Source organism: Poecilia formosa, unplaced genomic scaffold (genome assembly GCF_000485575.1).
Source record: "Poecilia formosa unplaced genomic scaffold, Poecilia_formosa-5.1.2 Scaffold218, whole genome shotgun sequence".
NCBI classification, from domain to species: domain Eukaryota; kingdom Metazoa; phylum Chordata; class Actinopteri; order Cyprinodontiformes; family Poeciliidae; genus Poecilia; species Poecilia formosa.
In genome coordinates, this window is record NW_006800157.1 from 1,033,959 (window position 1) to 1,050,736 (window position 16,778).

Here is a 16,778-nt window from a genome sequence, read left to right on the forward strand (position 1 = left end):
AATAATTCCTCAAAATTGATGAAAAATAACTAGTTCCACTGGCAGATTATTTCACATGTAAGATGGAAAAATGTCTTGTTATAAGTGGAATAATCTGCCAATGGAACCAGAACTTTTTCAGCAATATAGAGGAATTATTGACTTAAAACAAGATACTATACATCTTGCTGAAAAACTACTTATAAGTTAGTTTTGTCTTATTTTAAGTGTACTAAGATATTTGCACTAGAAACTTGGTAAGAGTTTGTTTTTGCAGTGTTCAGATATAAAACTGTTGATTTTTCAATGCAGCAGAAATGTGGTCCGATGTAGTGCTGGTGGATACCTAGCAAACCAACACTCTAAGGAGGGATTTAAAAGCACTCTGTTTATGTAAATGTGCATTTATTAAATCCCTCAGAATAATTTAGGCGTTTATTTTTCTATTTGTGCCTTTTGAACCTGCAGAAAACCATCAGCCAGGCCTCAAAGTTCTGCACCGTCATGCTAACGGGTTTGCCTGAGAGAAACTACACCCACCAGGATGTTGCTAAGCTGGTGTGGAAACATTTCCCCAAACAGAATCTGCAGACTCTGTTCTACAACGTGGTGGTTCTACCTCTGCAGAGGAGGGTAAAAACATCACATTATAGTTATTTATTAGATGGTTAAATCTCCCTGCGTCGTAACTTTTCAGTTTTCTCCCTCTCTGCTTCAGGCATTTGTGTTTTTCTGCAGCTGGGACGACTGCAGTGATTTTCTCATGAATCACATCAAAAATCCAGTTTCTGTTAAAGGCTCCCTGCTCAGTGTTCACCTGGTGTTGGAGGACATGCATCCCGGATTCAGAGAGGTGCGAGTTTATCCCAAACACTGAGGGAAACAATCAGCGTTACAATTTCATTACAGTTCTTATTTCTCTGTGACTTTTTGTCTAATTCGGTTAGTTTTTAGAGCATGTTTGCTAGTTTTCTTTACTAATTATTGGTTAAATATTGTTTAGGAGCAGCAGTGCAGGTTGATAAATTTGACTGGCACCTGTTGCAATAAGCAGTAAATGCATTCATTTCAGGATAAATTAAAACAAACAAAATAATTTCCATTTGCATGATTTGTTGTTTTTCTTTTTTGTGTCTTTTTCTACCAAAAACTGGTAACAAAAGTCTCCAGCCTGGTGTTTTGGTGTCAACTTGCTCTTTTTTTAAGGACAGTTTGTTTGTAGAGACGTCAAAATTCATTTTGTTTATTTTGAATATGTCTTCCACCTCCAGTGTTATCATATCACTTAAAATGGTCTAAAAACAACATTATTGTTTATATTACTAATTTATCATCCAGCAAAATTGATCATGGCAGGCCTAAATACTTAAAAATTATTTTAACTTGTATTTTATAAAAAAAATTGAAAAATAGATACAATTATCTGATTTAAGAAGAAATATATAAGGTAAATTTTTTATATTTTTGCTTTTCTTATATTCCCCTCAAGTTTTCTGAGGCGCCCCCTGGTGGCCTCAGTTTAAAAAACGCTGTTTGAAATCATTCTGCCTTCTCACAATACTTCATAGATGTAACATTTATAACACAGACAAAGAACAAAGCCAACTAAATGGTAACTCTTAGAATATTAATGAAGCTGAAAAATCAAACCAGAGCAAAGGGAATAATAAAAAATACACAGAATTTTTTAAAATCTGCAGTAAAATGAGTTTGCATATATTTTTGTTTCTCCTGCTTCTACTGATCCCCGTTCATAAAACATAACAGCCACTAATGGTTCCATCCCTGTTTTGTCTGCAGGTGACGATGTACCGATCTGTGATGAAGTGGAGCAACGCTGTGAGTCGTTTTGAGCCGATCTGAGAGGAACCGGCAGCAGCAGCAGCAGCTTCTAAACCTGCAGCTCTCTGTCTCTGCAGCACGTCTCCCAGCTCCGGCGTCTGGGGCAGCGGCTGCTCTGCGTGGAGATCTCTGAACCGACAACTCACCTCATCATGACAGTCATGAAAGAAGTGGCAACCGTTGCTGCTTTCGTCAACTTCCTGCCGCTTGCTAACAGGGTAACGACCCAAACACCCGCAGCAGTCCCCTTCAGGGCAACTCGTCTCATTTTTGCCGTAATGTTTGGCTCCACTTCTAGGATTAACTAAGAACATAAACATTTAAAGGATGTTTGATTTCTTTGCAGAGACAGAAATTAAGAAACTAGATTGTTTTTATTTCGGTTTTAATCTGGCCTGTGGAGGCAGGACAGATTATTTGTGCAGAATATTTCAGGAACAAGGCAAATCCATGTGCTTCATATGATAAAAATAAACATTACGTTACATCACAGTGATATAGCGAAGCAAAAACCGACTAAGATAATAAAAAAGCAACTCTAATCAGATGGGTTTTAGTCTGGATTTAGCAGAACCAGAAGACCTGAGAGGTCTGGAAGGTTGCTATGACAACAGCAGATATTTTAATGTATTATGATGCTAAACTGTTCAGTGATTTATAAACTAACAGTATTTTAAAGTCTATTCTCTGAGCTACAGGGAGACAGGATAGGACTGTAGACTGATGTTCTCCAACTTCCTGGTTTTAGTCAGAACTCCAGCAGCAGCATCTGGATCTGATTGATCTTTTAGGCCGACCTGAGATGAAACCGTTTCAGTAATCAATGCAACTAAAGACAAACACAAAGATGAGTTTCTCTAGATCTCACGTAATCCTGGAGATGCTCTTCAGGTGATAGAAGGCCGACTTTGTAACTGTCTTTATGTAGCTCTGGAGGTTCAGGTCAGAGTCCATCTTTAATAACTGAAGCTGTGCGTCGACTCTAAATAGTTCCTCTTTAGGTCCAAAGATAAAAACTTCAGTTTTGGCATTGATTGATTTGTTCCGTTGGCGCTTGAATGGGTTTTAAGTCACCTGATGACATTGTAATGTAGAACAGAGCATCATCTGCATACTTATAATAGCTAATCTTGTTTGTAATCTGAGCCAGTGGGACCAAGTAGATATTAAATAAGAGGGACCCAGGACTGAACCTCCACATGTGAAGATAATTGTTTCCTCTTGTCTTCTGTCAGATTGTGATTGAAATGGCTGAATCAAGTGGTGTAACAGCAGCTGTTCTCCAAATCTCACCGAACTCCTCACCAGAACACCACATGTGGTATGTGTGTGTGTGTGTGTTTGTGTGTGTGTGTGTGTGTGTGTGTGTGTGTTTCAGCTGATCTGAGTGAACCCAGATGATACCGAGCTTCTTGGTTCTGATCCGCCTCATTTCTTATGTTTTTCCCTCCCAAACAGGAGCAAAGTTAAAAGTGTTGAACCGTGAGTATCTGATGTTCATCTGATGGTTCATTTATATAAAACTATAACAGCAAAAACTTCACCAGTTTATTTCTTTGCAGTTTTTTGTTTTACGCTGAACGTTTTTCTGAGACACTCGGTTCGAAAGTCATCATTTATAAACTGCTCATAGTTTACAGTTAGAAAATCTTCCTCTAGTGTTTCATGTTTGTAGTTGGAGTCGATGTTGGACTGGTTTGACTTACAGCTGACTGTCCTCAACCCAGTTTGGACCAGAGTTGGTGGAAAAGACGTGAAATATGAAATTTATTTGGGAATAAACGGACAAAGGATGGATATGGAAAGTGTTGGGGACAAAACGGGGTGCAGGAATTACCAGAGAGAGTAAACTGAGTCCATATTGTAAACTCTTAGTTACGTTTCAGATATGAACAACTAAAACCTTCATGGATCAGTTACTGTTTTTATTGAACATCACATTTAGCTGCGTGTCCATTAAAAATTCACACAAAACTTTGTCAATAATTCAGTAAATGTTGAAAAAACACGATTTTGCATTGAATAAATTTGTTCACTGAGTCATCAAAACGTGCAGCACCTTCATCGTCCCACCTCTTCCTGTCGTCGTCTTCGTCATTTCCTCCAGTAGTAACATCCGGTTGTTGGTCATGAGACCATTTGATGTGAAAAAGTGTTTGTGGAAGAAACCACTTTTGATTCAGTTGAAAAACATTCGTTTTTTTTTTTGTTTTTTTTAATTGGTGCATTTCCATTAATCAGATTTATTTTTGCAATCCCAACAATGGAAACGCAGAGGAGAGACTTTTGGTTTTAAGGGTTTTACCTGAAAATACGGCCTTTATCTAGTTTTTAATTTTTATGAAACCATTAAAAGAACCATTTTTAAAAATTAACCACATCAAACCTGTTTCTGCTCTTTTAAGTTTAAAGAGTCTGAGATGGCGTCTTCGAAAGTCAAGAGAGGCTGTGATAAACCTCGAGTCTGATTCATTGGTGAAACCAGCTGCCTCATCAAAATCCAAACCAGACGAGAGAAACCTTTGTTCAGAACCAGAGCAGAATCTTCCTCCGAAGAGGAGGAAGCTGGAGCTGAGTGACCAATCCCAGATTCTTAACAAGAAAACTGAAGATGAAACAACCCAGGTAAAACGTCAGGAAGACCTTCAGGTCCTCGTGAGTCCAACTGGAGATCAGAGCAACAAAGAGACAAAAGTCCAGAAACCAGGAAGTCCCTTCAGGCTTCCGTCTAAAGACGTTAAACTTCACCAAACGATGGAGTCAACGGAGGATCAACCAGAAACTAACGGAGGAAGAACCAGGCCACCTAAAGATGGAGAAAAGGTTCACGAGACGCAAAGGTTGAGTTTTCCTCAACAAACAGAAGCTGGAAACGTTTCCCATCAGAAAGCGACTGAAGACGATGAAGAGGAGGAAACAAACGAGGAGGAAAGCCCAGCAAACAAAACGAGAAAGCTCCCAAAGTCGTCTTTGAAAGTTCTCAGGAATCTGGAGGAAGTGGAAGAGGAAGAGGATGTGACGGAGGAAGAGCTGAGGGAAGGTTTATGGAGGGAAAACCTACAGGAAGAGGATGATGATGGAGGTGAAGAGCGAGAGGAAAACTCAGGTCTGGATTTCTATCAATAATCAATGCTTCCATTTTGTCACATTTCTACAGAAAACCTCAGCGTCATTTATTGGTAAATAGCACATCTTAAAAGTGTGGCATGCTTTTGTATTTGGCTTCTTTTGAATCAAATTAACAGTGCATCCTTAAAAAAAATCGCCAATTAATTTATCTAATATTAAGGCATTATAAAGGCATATTAAGGCATTGTTTCATTCAGCTGTTCTCTGAATGAAACAAGAAAAACTTCCACCACAGAAAATGTATCGATGACAAAAAGTGAGAAGTTAATCCAAAAATATTCAAACTGCAAACCCATAACATTGACCGTATTCTTTCTTCTTCGTCAGTCATCAGTAAACTGATTTTGCTTCCAGTCTTCATTTGTTTCCGTTGATATTTTAATCTTTTACTTAAAACATGAATTAATGAGGCTCAATTTCTGCCAAAAAGGTTGAATTAATTAGACTTACAAGAAGAAAAGTGGATATTATCTGAAAAATTGTCCTTTTTCTTCTTACAAGATTAGTTTTATCTTGTAGTATCATAAAAAGATGCAGTTAATCGTGGACAGTTGTACATTTTTTCTTGCAGATGTGACTTTTGAGGCAACACCCAGTGATTTTCAGTGAATCTAGTTTTCTGTCAGGTTTTGTTTGTATTTCGTCGTCGTCATTTCTGCAGCCGGTGAGTTTGTGGAGCCCATCTTTGGCCTTTTCTGCTCCGTCTGTTCGGTTTTCTTCTTGGACGAGAACGCAGCCGAGGATTCCCACTGCTGCAGCCTCTCTCACCTCAACAACCTGCAGGTTCGCTTCAAAACCACAACAGTTTGAAATCCCTAAACATTTCTGTAAAAAATCCTTCAAAGTGCTGCATGTTTAAATCTGAAAAATTTGGAGAACGATATTTACATCCACCCAGAGTCGGGTAGTAACTAGTTACATTAACCTGTAGGAGTATTTCTCCTTTTTCTTCAATAAAATTTCTGTATTTTCTCTCCAATAAATGAAAAACATATTTTAACACAGACACACACCTAAAGTTAAAGTTTAATAAGTTTTTATTGAAAGAAACTGATTTGGAAAAATGTTTTTTTCTTTTTTGCTACTTATACAAATTGTCATTTTATTCCTTAAATAACCAAAATCTCGTCTTTATAATGTGGTCTGATGACGTAATTTTTAGATATTAAGTGATTGATCATTTGATCGACTTGCTGCATAAAGGATGAATATAGATTTATTTTCTCGCCGTCTGAAGTTAAATCAGACAAAATTCAAATTGTTTTAGGTCAGATAGAAGAAGAAATTTTTTTGAGATTAAACATTTGATTTGAGTAGGAAGATAATTTACCTGAAACATTTCAATGCATTGAATATGTATTATTCAAAATGGTCCAATTATTGATTCACTGTAAACATAAATGTCATATTTTGTCTCTGTTGTAAATTATAGAAAACCACCATATTAACAGTAAAAACCAAAACGTTTCAGTTCATTTCTGTTTGAAAACTTATCTTGAAAATGGTTGAACTTTTCTGTGGAAATATTTTTTTTTTAAACTCTGATCTCTGCTTCTCTTGGTCTGTTTTTCAGATTCACTACCAGAAACTTTTACATTAATCTGAGGAACGATGTGAAGGTAAATCTGATGTTTAATTTCACCAACTCAACATGAATGTAAAGCCATCAGTTTGTTTCTTTTGCTGTAAAGTTTCCCTCCATCTGCTGGATGGAAGCTAACTGCAGATTAAAGTTTTTCATTTCCTGTCAGATCAGAACCATTTCTGTTCACGCTCCAAAAAAGCAAAACATTAATCTTCTCTTCCTAACTTTAGATGTTTCAAATGCACGTTATTCTAAATGTATCTTTTTTTTTTAAATTCACTTCTAAACCACTGCAGTGAACCTCCGTCTTATATGTGGACATTTTTTTGGTAGAAAAAAAACTTTGTAACATTTTTCAGCAAATTATTGACCATAGGTTTAGAACAAAAAAATTCTAGCTCCACTGGCAGATTGTCTTAAGTGTGGGAAAAAAATCAGGAATGTTAGAACTAGTACTTTTTGAATTATCTAGAGTAAATTGTAAGTTAGTTTGGTCTGTGTTCTAGCCTAGTAAAATTTTTTACAAGATTTAGTGCAGTTGCAGGTAGGAAATAAGCAAAGCTAGCAATTAAAATATTTACAGAAAAAATCAGAGGGAATTTCCTTTATTAAACCAAACAGATCTGTTCATCACTGAAACTTTTTCTCCATTTATTTTCAGTCAGAAATCCAACCCTGGGAGTTTCCTGAAGGTTTCTGCTGGAGCTCCTGGTAATGTCTCTGAAAACGGGAACAGAAAAGCGTCAAAGTGAGGCAGCCGGCGCCAACGTCACATTTTCTACGTCTGTTTACCTGCAGGTTGTCGTAGTGGGTTCTGCTGCAGCAGTGCAGGTCTTTATCAGCGCCTTCGTTGAGGTAGAAAACCGAGCAAAGGTTACAGAAATACGCCAGTTTCTGGACCGTGAACTCCTGACCTGAATCAGCAAAAAAAAAAACGAGAAAAAAAAAAATTAAAATTTTCAAAATGAAAGCTCACAGACTGTTTATGTTGACTTGAGGTGGTTTGTGGCTTTTCCAAAGAGCTCATGTGCTAAAAACAGATTTCCACCGTCAGTTGGGGTGAAACCCAACTGACCACCTAACACACCAGCAGCTCCACTCTGACCTCACCACTTCCATCTGAATGAGACTCGTTCTCACCTAGAGGGCGTTCCGGGTTGAACGGCGGCAGACTGACATTGGCAGCAACAGGTGGAGACTGGGATCGAGATCTCTTGGCTCCAGGTCCGACCGGCTCGCTCCGCTGTCTGCCAACAACTGCAGAAGAAGAAGAAATTACAATCCGGATGCTTTCATAGTCTTACCGTCCTCTGGCAGTCTGCGCAAACTTCTCATCTACCTGTGAGGAACAACCGTCTGGTTTTATTTGGAACATTTTTCGTTTCATAAATGCTGGAAATATTTAACATACAGTACAAAGTAATTAATTTGCACCTTTAACTTTTACAAAAGTCTTATTGAAGGGCAATTTTGTTGAGACCAAGCCTGCAGTAATAAATCAATTTTAAAGTTTATTGATCTTTGAGTGTTTTTGCCATTATATTACCTGAAGATGGTCTAAAACGTTTATCGCAATAACATCTGCGACAATTTATTGTCCAGCAACATTAGTTATGACAGAACCAGTTAAGAATCCATAATAAATTTTATAGGCTTTGGTTTAATTATTTTAAATATTTAAAAAATTCCAGGCCTAAATGTTCCTTGGAGTTGAAAAGCTGTAGTTGAATTATTTATGGTCCAGTAAAACATATTTCATGTTGCAGTGCAGTAACTCATGTTTCTATGATGCAAATTTAGTTTTCCAATTCCATTTTTTCATGGAAACTTTGATTTTTCACCTTTTGTTTGAGCCAAGCTGGATTCTTTCTTCTCCTCCTTCAAACATTCAATGTGTGGCTTCTGGTCACCAGAACCAGAACTGCCGTCCGTTTCCTCCAAATTCTTTTGGATCTCAGGCTGAATGTCGCCTGAAGCAGCAGAAAGCGACTCCTTCTCCTCCTCTTCTTGTAATTCTGGTTCAGTGCTGACCTTTTGACCTCTGGTGGATTTTCTCACTTTGAAAGAAAAGAAAACATTCAGTGATTTTTCTGGATTTGAGTCCAGATCTCTCCGTTTAAACATTTCGTCAGTACCAGGAGTCGTCTTCGCTTTCTTTCTGGGTCGGCCTCTGGTTCTGGGAGCTTTTACTTCCTGTATTTCTTCTTCTGCTGTTGCAATGTTCACAGTCTCATCTGAAACAACAAATCAAAGTTTCAACCTGGCAGCAGCACTAAAACCGATTATTTTCCTTCACAATAAACAGATTTGTTTCAGTCCAGCATGAAAAAAATCGAACAAAAAACTGGAAATTTGTCAAAATAAAGTTTGATTCTTGAGTCAAATCCCTTCAGAAGGGAATCTAGATGGATAGTTTGTATATTTTTATCCAAAGCCACATCCTTTGGAGACAGAAAGAGTTTTAATTCACTATTATACATCATGTTTGTGATGGTATTCTGCAGCACAGACGAGGTAAACTAAAATAAAGCTAAATTTTATGTTTTTAAATGTTTCTCACGCCTTATACAGCCAACTGGTCCAAAAACCAAACAAAAGAAATCTGCCAATTACAATAACATAATAAAACATAAGGTAACCTTTGTTTTAATTACACAGATCAATAAGTAATAATAAATCGTGTTGAGGTAAAACACCTTCCCGCTCAAATTTAATGCTTAAACATACAAAGAAAGTAAAAAAAAAATCTCTAAAAAATATTTTTTTCTACATTTTCTGGCATTTAGAAAATAGAAATAATTCTAACAGACTTAAAAAAATATATATCTGCCTCTTTAGATTTATGAAAATATCAGAATAAAAGCCTAAATCTGGAAAATATTATTTACTTCTGAAACTAAACGCTAGACTGAACCCAATTACAAAACTTTGCAGTTTAAATACTAAGAACTTTCAAAATCTTGAGAAAAATTAATTGAAATTCAACCATTTTCAATTATTTGCATCCAAACCCGGTAAATAACTGATCTGTTGTTGAAAACATAAACCTGGAAACATTCGGACAAACGGATCCGTGCAGCTGCCTTCATGTTTCCGCTTGGCAGATTTTGGGGTTTCATCTGGTTTAATCTCCGCATCATTTCCATCCAACAAGACCTAAAAACAGATTATTTAGCCAAATCGTTGATGAAAACACCAATATGAACCCACTAATACATTATTATGCTCACCTCAGACATGAGGTAGCCATCTTTGTCCTCCATCTTGTCCTCCCGTGGGTCAGGATTGGTTTTAGTCTCAGGTTCTGGTGTCATTTCTTTTGGTCCTGCTACAGATTCTTCTGACGGTAAATCCTCTGAATTACAGGTGAGCTGATCCAGACTCTGTCGCTCTGAAACGTCCCATTTTGTTCCTTCAGGATCAGCATTTGTTAAATCACCAGCTAAGACTTCCTGTTTGGACTCTTCAATACTAGCTAATGCTAATTTAGCATCAGCTAGCAAAGTCAAACTCTGTTCCTCTACAACTTCCTGTGTGGACTCTTCTGCACCAGCTAATGCTACTTTAGCATCAGCTAACAAAGTCAAACTCTGTTCCTCTACAACTTCCTGTTTGGACTCTTCCATGCTAGCTAATGCTACTTTAGCATCTTTCATATGATCAGCTGCCTCAGTCAGACTCTTTTCTTCTGCAGCAGGTAAATTCTCAGCATCATCATCAGCAAACTGAGACAAAAAGTCCTCTAAAATCTTTATTTTGGATCTTTCCTCATCACATAAATCATTAGTGACATTTACATCTTCAGCTAACTGAGTCAGACTTTTTCCTCTTAAGATGTGTCCTTCTGACCTTTCAGCAGCAGATGAAGCCACACAAACTTCTGTTACTTCATCAGGCAATTGAGTCAGACTCTGTTCTTTCAAAATGTCTTGTTTTGTTTCTTCTGCACCAGGTACGTCAAGTGCAGCAACGCTAACACCACCAGCTAACTGAGTGAGACTCTGTTTCTCTACGACTTCCTGTTTGGACCCTTCTGCACCAGATAATGCTACTTTAGTAGCATCATTAGCAGCCTCATTCAGACTCCTTTCCTCCAAGACTTCCTGTTCGGACCCTCCTGTTCTGGATTTTGCTATTTTAGCATCGCTAACACCACCAGCTAACGGACTCAGACTCTGCTGCTCCACAACCTCCTGTTTGATCTCCTCTCCACCAGATAATACTACTTTAGTATCGCTAACACCACCAGCTAACGGACTCAGACGCTGCTGCTCCACAACTTCCTGTTTGATCTCCTCTCCACCAGATAATGCTACTTTAGCATCGTTAACATCACCAGCTAACGGACTCAGACTCTGCTGCTCCACAACTTCCTGTTTGATCTCCTCTCCACCAGATAATGCTACTTTAGCATCGCTAACACCAGCTATAGTCAGACTTGGTTGCTCGAGGATTTCCTGTTTGAAATCTTCTGTTGCAACTAAAGCTACGTTAGCATCTGCCACGTCATTAGCAGCCTGAGTCAGACTCTGTTCTTCCAAGACTTCCTGTTTGGACCCATTAGAACCAGCTAACGCTACTTCAGCATTGCTAACACCAGCTAACAGACTCTGCTCCTCTGTGGAACCAGTTGTTATTGTGTCTTCTCTTTCAGCTTTAACTTCATCCTTTGCTCCACTTCCTTCTTCTTCGCTCATCATCTCCTGAACTTGATCATCAACAGAAGCTACAACTTGAAGCTGAGGATCCTCTTGTTCCTCATTTATTGCCATCTCCACTGTTTTCTCTCCATCTTCTTTACTAGCGGTTGAGTTTGTATCATCAGTAGGTTCTTCTGCAGGACCTTCTTCATCGGCTACTGGCCTGGAGAGACTCTGTTTCTTCAAGGCGGCCATTTGTTTTTTCGTTGCTCTGGTGTTTTTCTTCGGTCTTCCTCTCCTTGCTTTCCGTTGTACTGCTGGTTGATCTTCCTCAGCCTCTTGCGCCTCTTCAGCATCTTTCACATTATTAGCAGCCTCAGTTGGACTCGGTTCCTCCAGTTCTTCCTGTCTGGACCTTTTTAGGCCAGATGCCGTTACTTCAACATTGCTAACGCCTCCAGCTAACTGAGTCGGACTCTGTTCCTCTGAGACCAGCAGTTCTGCAGACGGTATCGTGTCGTCTCCTTCCTTTTTGATTTCATCTTTTGCTTCACTTCTTTCTTCTTTACTCATCACCATCTCCTGAACTCGATCTATAGAAGCTGCAGCTTCCTCATTTCTGGCTGAGGTTGTCCCGTCTTTAAGTTCTTCTTCATTGAGATTCTGCTTCTTCAAGTCAGCCATTTGTTTTTTAGCTGCTCTTGTGTTTTTTTTCGATCTTCCTCTCCTTGCTTTCCATTGTACCACTGGTTGATCTTCCTCTTCTTCTTTTACATTATGAACAGCCTCAGTTGGACTCGGTTCCTCCAGTACTTCCTGTTTGGACCCTTCAGCATCGCCACCAGCTAGCTGAGTCGGACTTTGCTCCTCTGAGGCCAGCAGATCTCCAGACGGTATCACATCATCATTTTCCTTTTTGCTGATTTCATCTTTTGCTTCACTTCTTTCTTCTTCGCTCATCTCCACGTCTTCTTTCAAAGCCGTTGAGTTTGTTTCGTCAAGTTCTTCTTTGACGGTTTGGTCGAGACTCTCCTCCTTCAAGGCGGCCATTTGTTTTTTAGTTGCTCTCGTGTTTTTCTTTGGTCTTCCTCTCTTTGGTTTCTGTTGAACCGCTGGTTGATCTTCCTCAGCAGCGTCCGGTGTCTCATTAGTAGCTTCCTCTGTCTCTTGTGCGTCTTCTTGTCCTGTTTTGCTGCTTTTTGCTCTCGTCGTGTATCTCCTAGCCGTTGTCTCCTGCTTCTTCTGAGGCTTTTCCTTCTCCTCAGCTTTAGATGCTTTGCTCCTTGTGCTCCTTCTGGGCTTTTCCTCTGGCGGAGTTGAAGTATCGTCTGTTTTTTCTTTGGGTTCATCGTCTAGTTTTGGACCTTCAGATTCAGTTACAGGCTGATCATCTGTTAAAGTAACTTCCTCTGAGAGTTCTGCTTCAGGAAACACATTGGAAGAGTCTTTCTTGTCGTGAATTGGGCCAGAACCTTCACGCTGATCTCTACTTGATGCTTCTTCTACCAGAACCTCTGAAGTTACATTCTTTGGCTCATCGGTTTTCACTGCCACCTGCTGGTCCGTCTGTGCCACCGCACCCTCCGTGGGTTTATCTTCCTCTTGAGGAATCTCTTGAGCAGCAGCTTCTGGTTTCTCGCCGTCCTTTGGAGTTTCTTCACTCGGTTCCGTCTTCTTGGACTTGGAACCAGCAGCTCCTTCTTCTGTTTTTGGAGGAAAATGGTGTTAAAACGTTTCCAGAAACGGAAACCTACTTATTTTTTATGCCTTTTACCTTTTGGAGGTTTGGGTTTCGGCCTCACTTGTCGTTCAGGCTTAACGGATTGCAAATGTGTCTCGAGGTCAATGGGAAGGTTTCCAGTCAGCTGCAGTCGCTGTTGTAGAGTCACCAACCTCAAATGAAGGAAGAAACGAGTTTGATTTTCAGTATTTTTGGTCCAGATATCTTAGTTCAAGTGTATGAAGATATTTGGACTTAAACTTTACAAAAACATTTTGTAACAAATCACTAACCACTAACACGGTTAGTGATTTATGGCAGCAGCAGAAAGGAACTGGTGGCAAATGAGGTAGGGCAAGCAATCTTTGTATTTATTCAGTGTCGTTGCCATTTTGGCCAGATCTTGACAGTTTAATTACCTTTAAAAAGGTCAACAAATGAATGTTTGTTTGGATAATTTGTGCCAGAAGTGGAGAACTTACGGTTCGATGCGTCCGACTTTCATCCTACAAACAGACAGGAGAAATTTATAAAATTAAATAAACAAACGGCATCAGGAACCATTTTCTGAACTTCTGATCAGAAAAACAAACCAGTTTTCATCTTCAGTTAAGTCGTCCAGGAAGAAAACTTTCTCCACCACTCGAGCGACAGCAGCGGAGTCGGACATCTCAATGTAGATCTGAGGAAGGAAACAGAATCAAGGCGATTCGAGAAATAATCTGTGGGGTTTTTTACATATTAAACAAGGATCTGAATGTTTATGTACGGAATAATCTCCTGAAATCCCAGTTTCTCATTTTAAATGCTTCTTTTTCACTCTTGTTGCTAATCAGATTTTTTTTAATCCACCTTTTTACTTCAGTTTTTCCTCCATTTTATCCCCGGTTGAACCTCAGAGTGCGTTTATTTCGGTGTTCTGCGTTTCACCGTACCCTGTTGGCGAGATGCAGGAAGTTGACGAAGGGCGTGATGGACGCCACCACCTTCATGACCACAGTGACGACATCTGGAGACGCGTCGAAGGTTTCCACAGACAGGAGCCGCTCCTCCAGAGGGCCCGAGTCGGGAACCGGCTGAGAAACGAAACCAGCAGAACCTCAGGACGGATCCAATAAAACCAGAGTTGAAACCAGTCGGTACTTACCCTGCTACTCCATTTCATCACGTTTTTGTACAACATCTCCTGCAGAAAGACGACAAAACACACGTCTAAGTAACAAATCGTCTGTTTTTGGAATCTACGTAAAATTATTTTAAATGTTTTTCAGAGCAAAAAGATGGAAAAAAATAAACATTTTAAGTTAAATTCTGATTTAAAAAGTTATTTTAATTTCCCTCTAGAATTAAAGAATTACTGAATTTGAATTAATGTTAAAACATAAATGTTGAACTTGTTAGTGAAGGTGCTGCGTGCCTCGCTGGCGCCGTGATGCTCCATGTTCAGGGCGAGGAACGCGCCGAGTTTACAGTCGTTGATGCTCAAAACTTTATTCACATGATCTTTGATAAAACGGTCGCATGTCGACCAGTCGCTGAAATAAACAAAGGCCTGAAGGAGGAAGGGAGAGACACGGTTCTTCATCACAGTCACAAATATAAACCCATGTGTCATGATGAAGATTTTAACTCCTGGTAAAAAATATTTTTTTCAGAAAAGTTCCACGAACGACCAGAAAAGATCGAAAAGCATTTTACAGAAATCTGAAGGCTGGAAAACCCAAATAAATCAAAAACGATAAAAATCTGTTGTTGAGCTCAGATCCATTAGTTCAGTAATTTAGCAGCAGTTTTTCATTGGCTAAAATACTTAATTAACTGCAGACCCTGCAATTAACTTGATTAAAAATTAAAACAAAACATGGTGTCAATCAGCTGAGCAGCAAAAACATTCATTTGTGCCGGAAAATTAGACTTAAAAAATTATAACAGCACAACTGTCTGGTTAACCTTTGACCTCTGAAAACATTTATTAATATTTTTAAAGCGATAGCGGCACAAAATGTTTTTGCTGCACAAAGGTTTGACACCAACTTGGTTTAGTTTGACTAAAGCTGCGTAGCCAGCGTCACTCAGTAACATCTCATAATCCCCTCATAAAATAAACCATAATCTCGGACATTCCCAGATTCCCTGCAGCGATTCCCGGCCGGCTGTCGGCTCCTCACCCTCCTCTGCAGAGGCAGGACGACCACGTTGGAGCAGAGCGTCCTGAGCGTCTGCTCTGGGAAGTACGGCCAGGCCAGCCGGGCCACATCCTCCTGCGTGTAGCCGCCGGTGGGCAGGTTGGTCAGCATGACGGCGCAGGACGCCGCGCTCCAGCCGTCCACTTCCTGCTCAAACAGGAAGTTACAAACATAAACATGGGAGCATGTGCTGTGGCCAGAATACTTCATTATGTTTCCGTTAGCTACAGAAGAGGAAAAACACTAAATTATGAACTAAAGTCAGAATTTTGCCAAAAACAAATGAAGAAATCTTGTAAAATTGCTCGGCCCCCTTTTTGCTGCTCCTCTGTTACAAGAAACATTTATGACTGAAACGCATCATTTTCTCTTTGCTTAGGAAAAAAGTCAGAATTATGAGACTAAAGTCAGAATAAATTTGTTTTAGTGGCCGTCTGTGTATAAATGTTGTTTTTATATAATAAAATTTCATGTTTTTCCCTTTTAAAACTGAACATGAAGTGAAGAGAAAACAAAAACAAACCAGCTCACCGTAAAGCAGGAAACTTTTTTAAGTTTGATATAATCTGAGAAGAAAAAGAGGAAACGTAAATAAATGAACCCAATTTACTTTGGTGAGGGGCATTCTGGGTAAGTAAACGGCGTCTCTTACTCGGGACGTCGAACCACGGAGACGACGTTGGGAAAATAAACGGGTCGGTTTTCATGGTGATCCAAAATGGCGGCTTGGTGTTTGGTGGGAGGTTATATTTCCCTGTTTGGGGAGGAGAGAATATTAAAACCGAGAGGTTAAAATGTTTGGGTGGGAAACAGCAGACAGAGGAAATCTCTGATTAAACGGCTGTAAATGGTCCAAAAACATTCAGGGTTTCAGTCGGTACATTTCAAAGATAAAACCGTCTGGGAACTTTTCTAAAAGAGCAAAGAATTAAAACATAATAGCATAAAAAACAAAAGGTCTTTATTTTCTAGGCATTTGGTTATAAATCAGGTCATTCTCTGTTAGTTGGTACTTTTCTCTTTTAATAAAAATTAATCTTTCATATTGAGGCTTTTTGCTTTATTATATAAATAAATACCTTTTATAACCTGGTTTTCATACAGCGCCCCCTGAAGGACACGGCAAGCTTTATTTTTTTTCATTTTATCTCAATACATTTACAAAAACACGCTCGTCTATTTTATGTACAATCACAATTTAAGTTTATCTGAAAACTGAGAACGTTACAAGAATAAGATGAGAGGAGAATAAAGTCGTCAGTCTGTGGTGATCCAGAGACGTCAACTGGTTTGGTCCGGACAGGAAGTGGTACCTCGTGACTCGCCGAAGGCGTCCGGCGCCTTCATCCTGAGCAGCTGGTGAGAGCGACCGGCTTCCTGTCTGCTGTACGACAGGCCCAGCAGGTCCGCGGCGCTGATCGACCCAAACTCCACAAACACCTGGAGACACAAACCGAAGAGTCCGGCCGGAGCTCAGGGGGATGCAGAACACGGACCAGAACACAGAACACGGTCCAGGTGTGTCGGTACCTTGTTGAGAAGCGGCAGGAAGTTCTTCACCGTAAACTCGTTGGTGAGAAACTCTCTGAGCTCCTGGGTTTCGCCGTGAGAGACGTGGTGGAAGAGGACGGTTCTGGACCCGTCGTCTGTGACGTTCTGGTCGGAGGAAAGCAGCAAACGTTTAACCCAGATGATCG

At 39.6% G+C, this 16,778-nt stretch overlaps 2 protein-coding genes across 8 annotated transcripts in view; one reads left to right on the plus strand and one right to left on the minus strand.

Annotated features, from left to right (window-relative positions):
* Window positions 1-7,367, plus strand: part of LOC103149159 (uncharacterized) — a 19,665-nt gene extending 12,298 nt beyond the window's left edge. Inside the window, exons 19-30 of the mRNA XM_007568187.2 lie at window positions 448-612; window positions 698-832; window positions 1,780-1,818; window positions 1,899-2,039; window positions 3,057-3,142; window positions 3,280-3,303; window positions 4,227-4,819; window positions 4,883-4,927; window positions 5,612-5,733; window positions 6,524-6,569; window positions 7,197-7,246; window positions 7,334-7,367. Coding sequence (XP_007568249.2) covers window positions 448-612; window positions 698-832; window positions 1,780-1,818; window positions 1,899-2,039; window positions 3,057-3,142; window positions 3,280-3,303; window positions 4,227-4,819; window positions 4,883-4,927; window positions 5,612-5,733; window positions 6,524-6,550 — 1,377 coding nt within the window. The 3' untranslated portion in view covers window positions 6,551-6,569; window positions 7,197-7,246; window positions 7,334-7,367. The remainder of the gene's footprint in view (window positions 1-447; window positions 613-697; window positions 833-1,779; window positions 1,819-1,898; window positions 2,040-3,056; window positions 3,143-3,279; window positions 3,304-4,226; window positions 4,820-4,882; window positions 4,928-5,611; window positions 5,734-6,523; window positions 6,570-7,196; window positions 7,247-7,333) is intronic.
* Window positions 7,116-16,778, minus strand: part of LOC103149158 (zinc finger protein 638-like) — a 22,400-nt gene continuing 12,737 nt past the window's right edge. For 2 of the 7 annotated variants that reach the window (XM_007568184.2, XM_016679711.1), the window contains 18 exons: window positions 16,612-16,737; window positions 16,395-16,521; window positions 15,734-15,835; window positions 15,613-15,647; window positions 15,064-15,228; window positions 14,313-14,447; window positions 14,043-14,081; window positions 13,831-13,971; window positions 13,489-13,577; window positions 13,378-13,401; window positions 12,950-13,068; window positions 9,766-12,878; window positions 9,583-9,691; window positions 8,671-8,769; window positions 8,377-8,592; window positions 7,676-7,792; window positions 7,328-7,449; window positions 7,116-7,255 (listed from right to left, as the gene is read on the minus strand). In XM_007568184.2, coding sequence (XP_007568246.1) covers window positions 7,193-7,255; window positions 7,328-7,449; window positions 7,676-7,792; window positions 8,377-8,592; window positions 8,671-8,769; window positions 9,583-9,691; window positions 9,766-12,878; window positions 12,950-13,068; window positions 13,378-13,401; window positions 13,489-13,577; window positions 13,831-13,971; window positions 14,043-14,081; window positions 14,313-14,447; window positions 15,064-15,228; window positions 15,613-15,647; window positions 15,734-15,835; window positions 16,395-16,521; window positions 16,612-16,737 — 4,941 coding nt within the window. In that variant the 3' untranslated portion in view covers window positions 7,116-7,192. Of the gene's footprint in view, window positions 7,256-7,327; window positions 7,450-7,675; window positions 7,793-8,376; window positions 8,593-8,670; window positions 8,773-9,582; window positions 9,692-9,765; window positions 12,879-12,949; window positions 13,069-13,377; window positions 13,402-13,488; window positions 13,578-13,830; window positions 13,972-14,042; window positions 14,082-14,312; window positions 14,448-15,063; window positions 15,229-15,612; window positions 15,648-15,733; window positions 15,836-16,394; window positions 16,522-16,611; window positions 16,738-16,778 lie in introns of all 7 variants that reach the window. The other 5 variants (XM_016679714.1, XM_016679715.1, XM_016679716.1 and 2 more) reach the window with 5 other exon arrangements.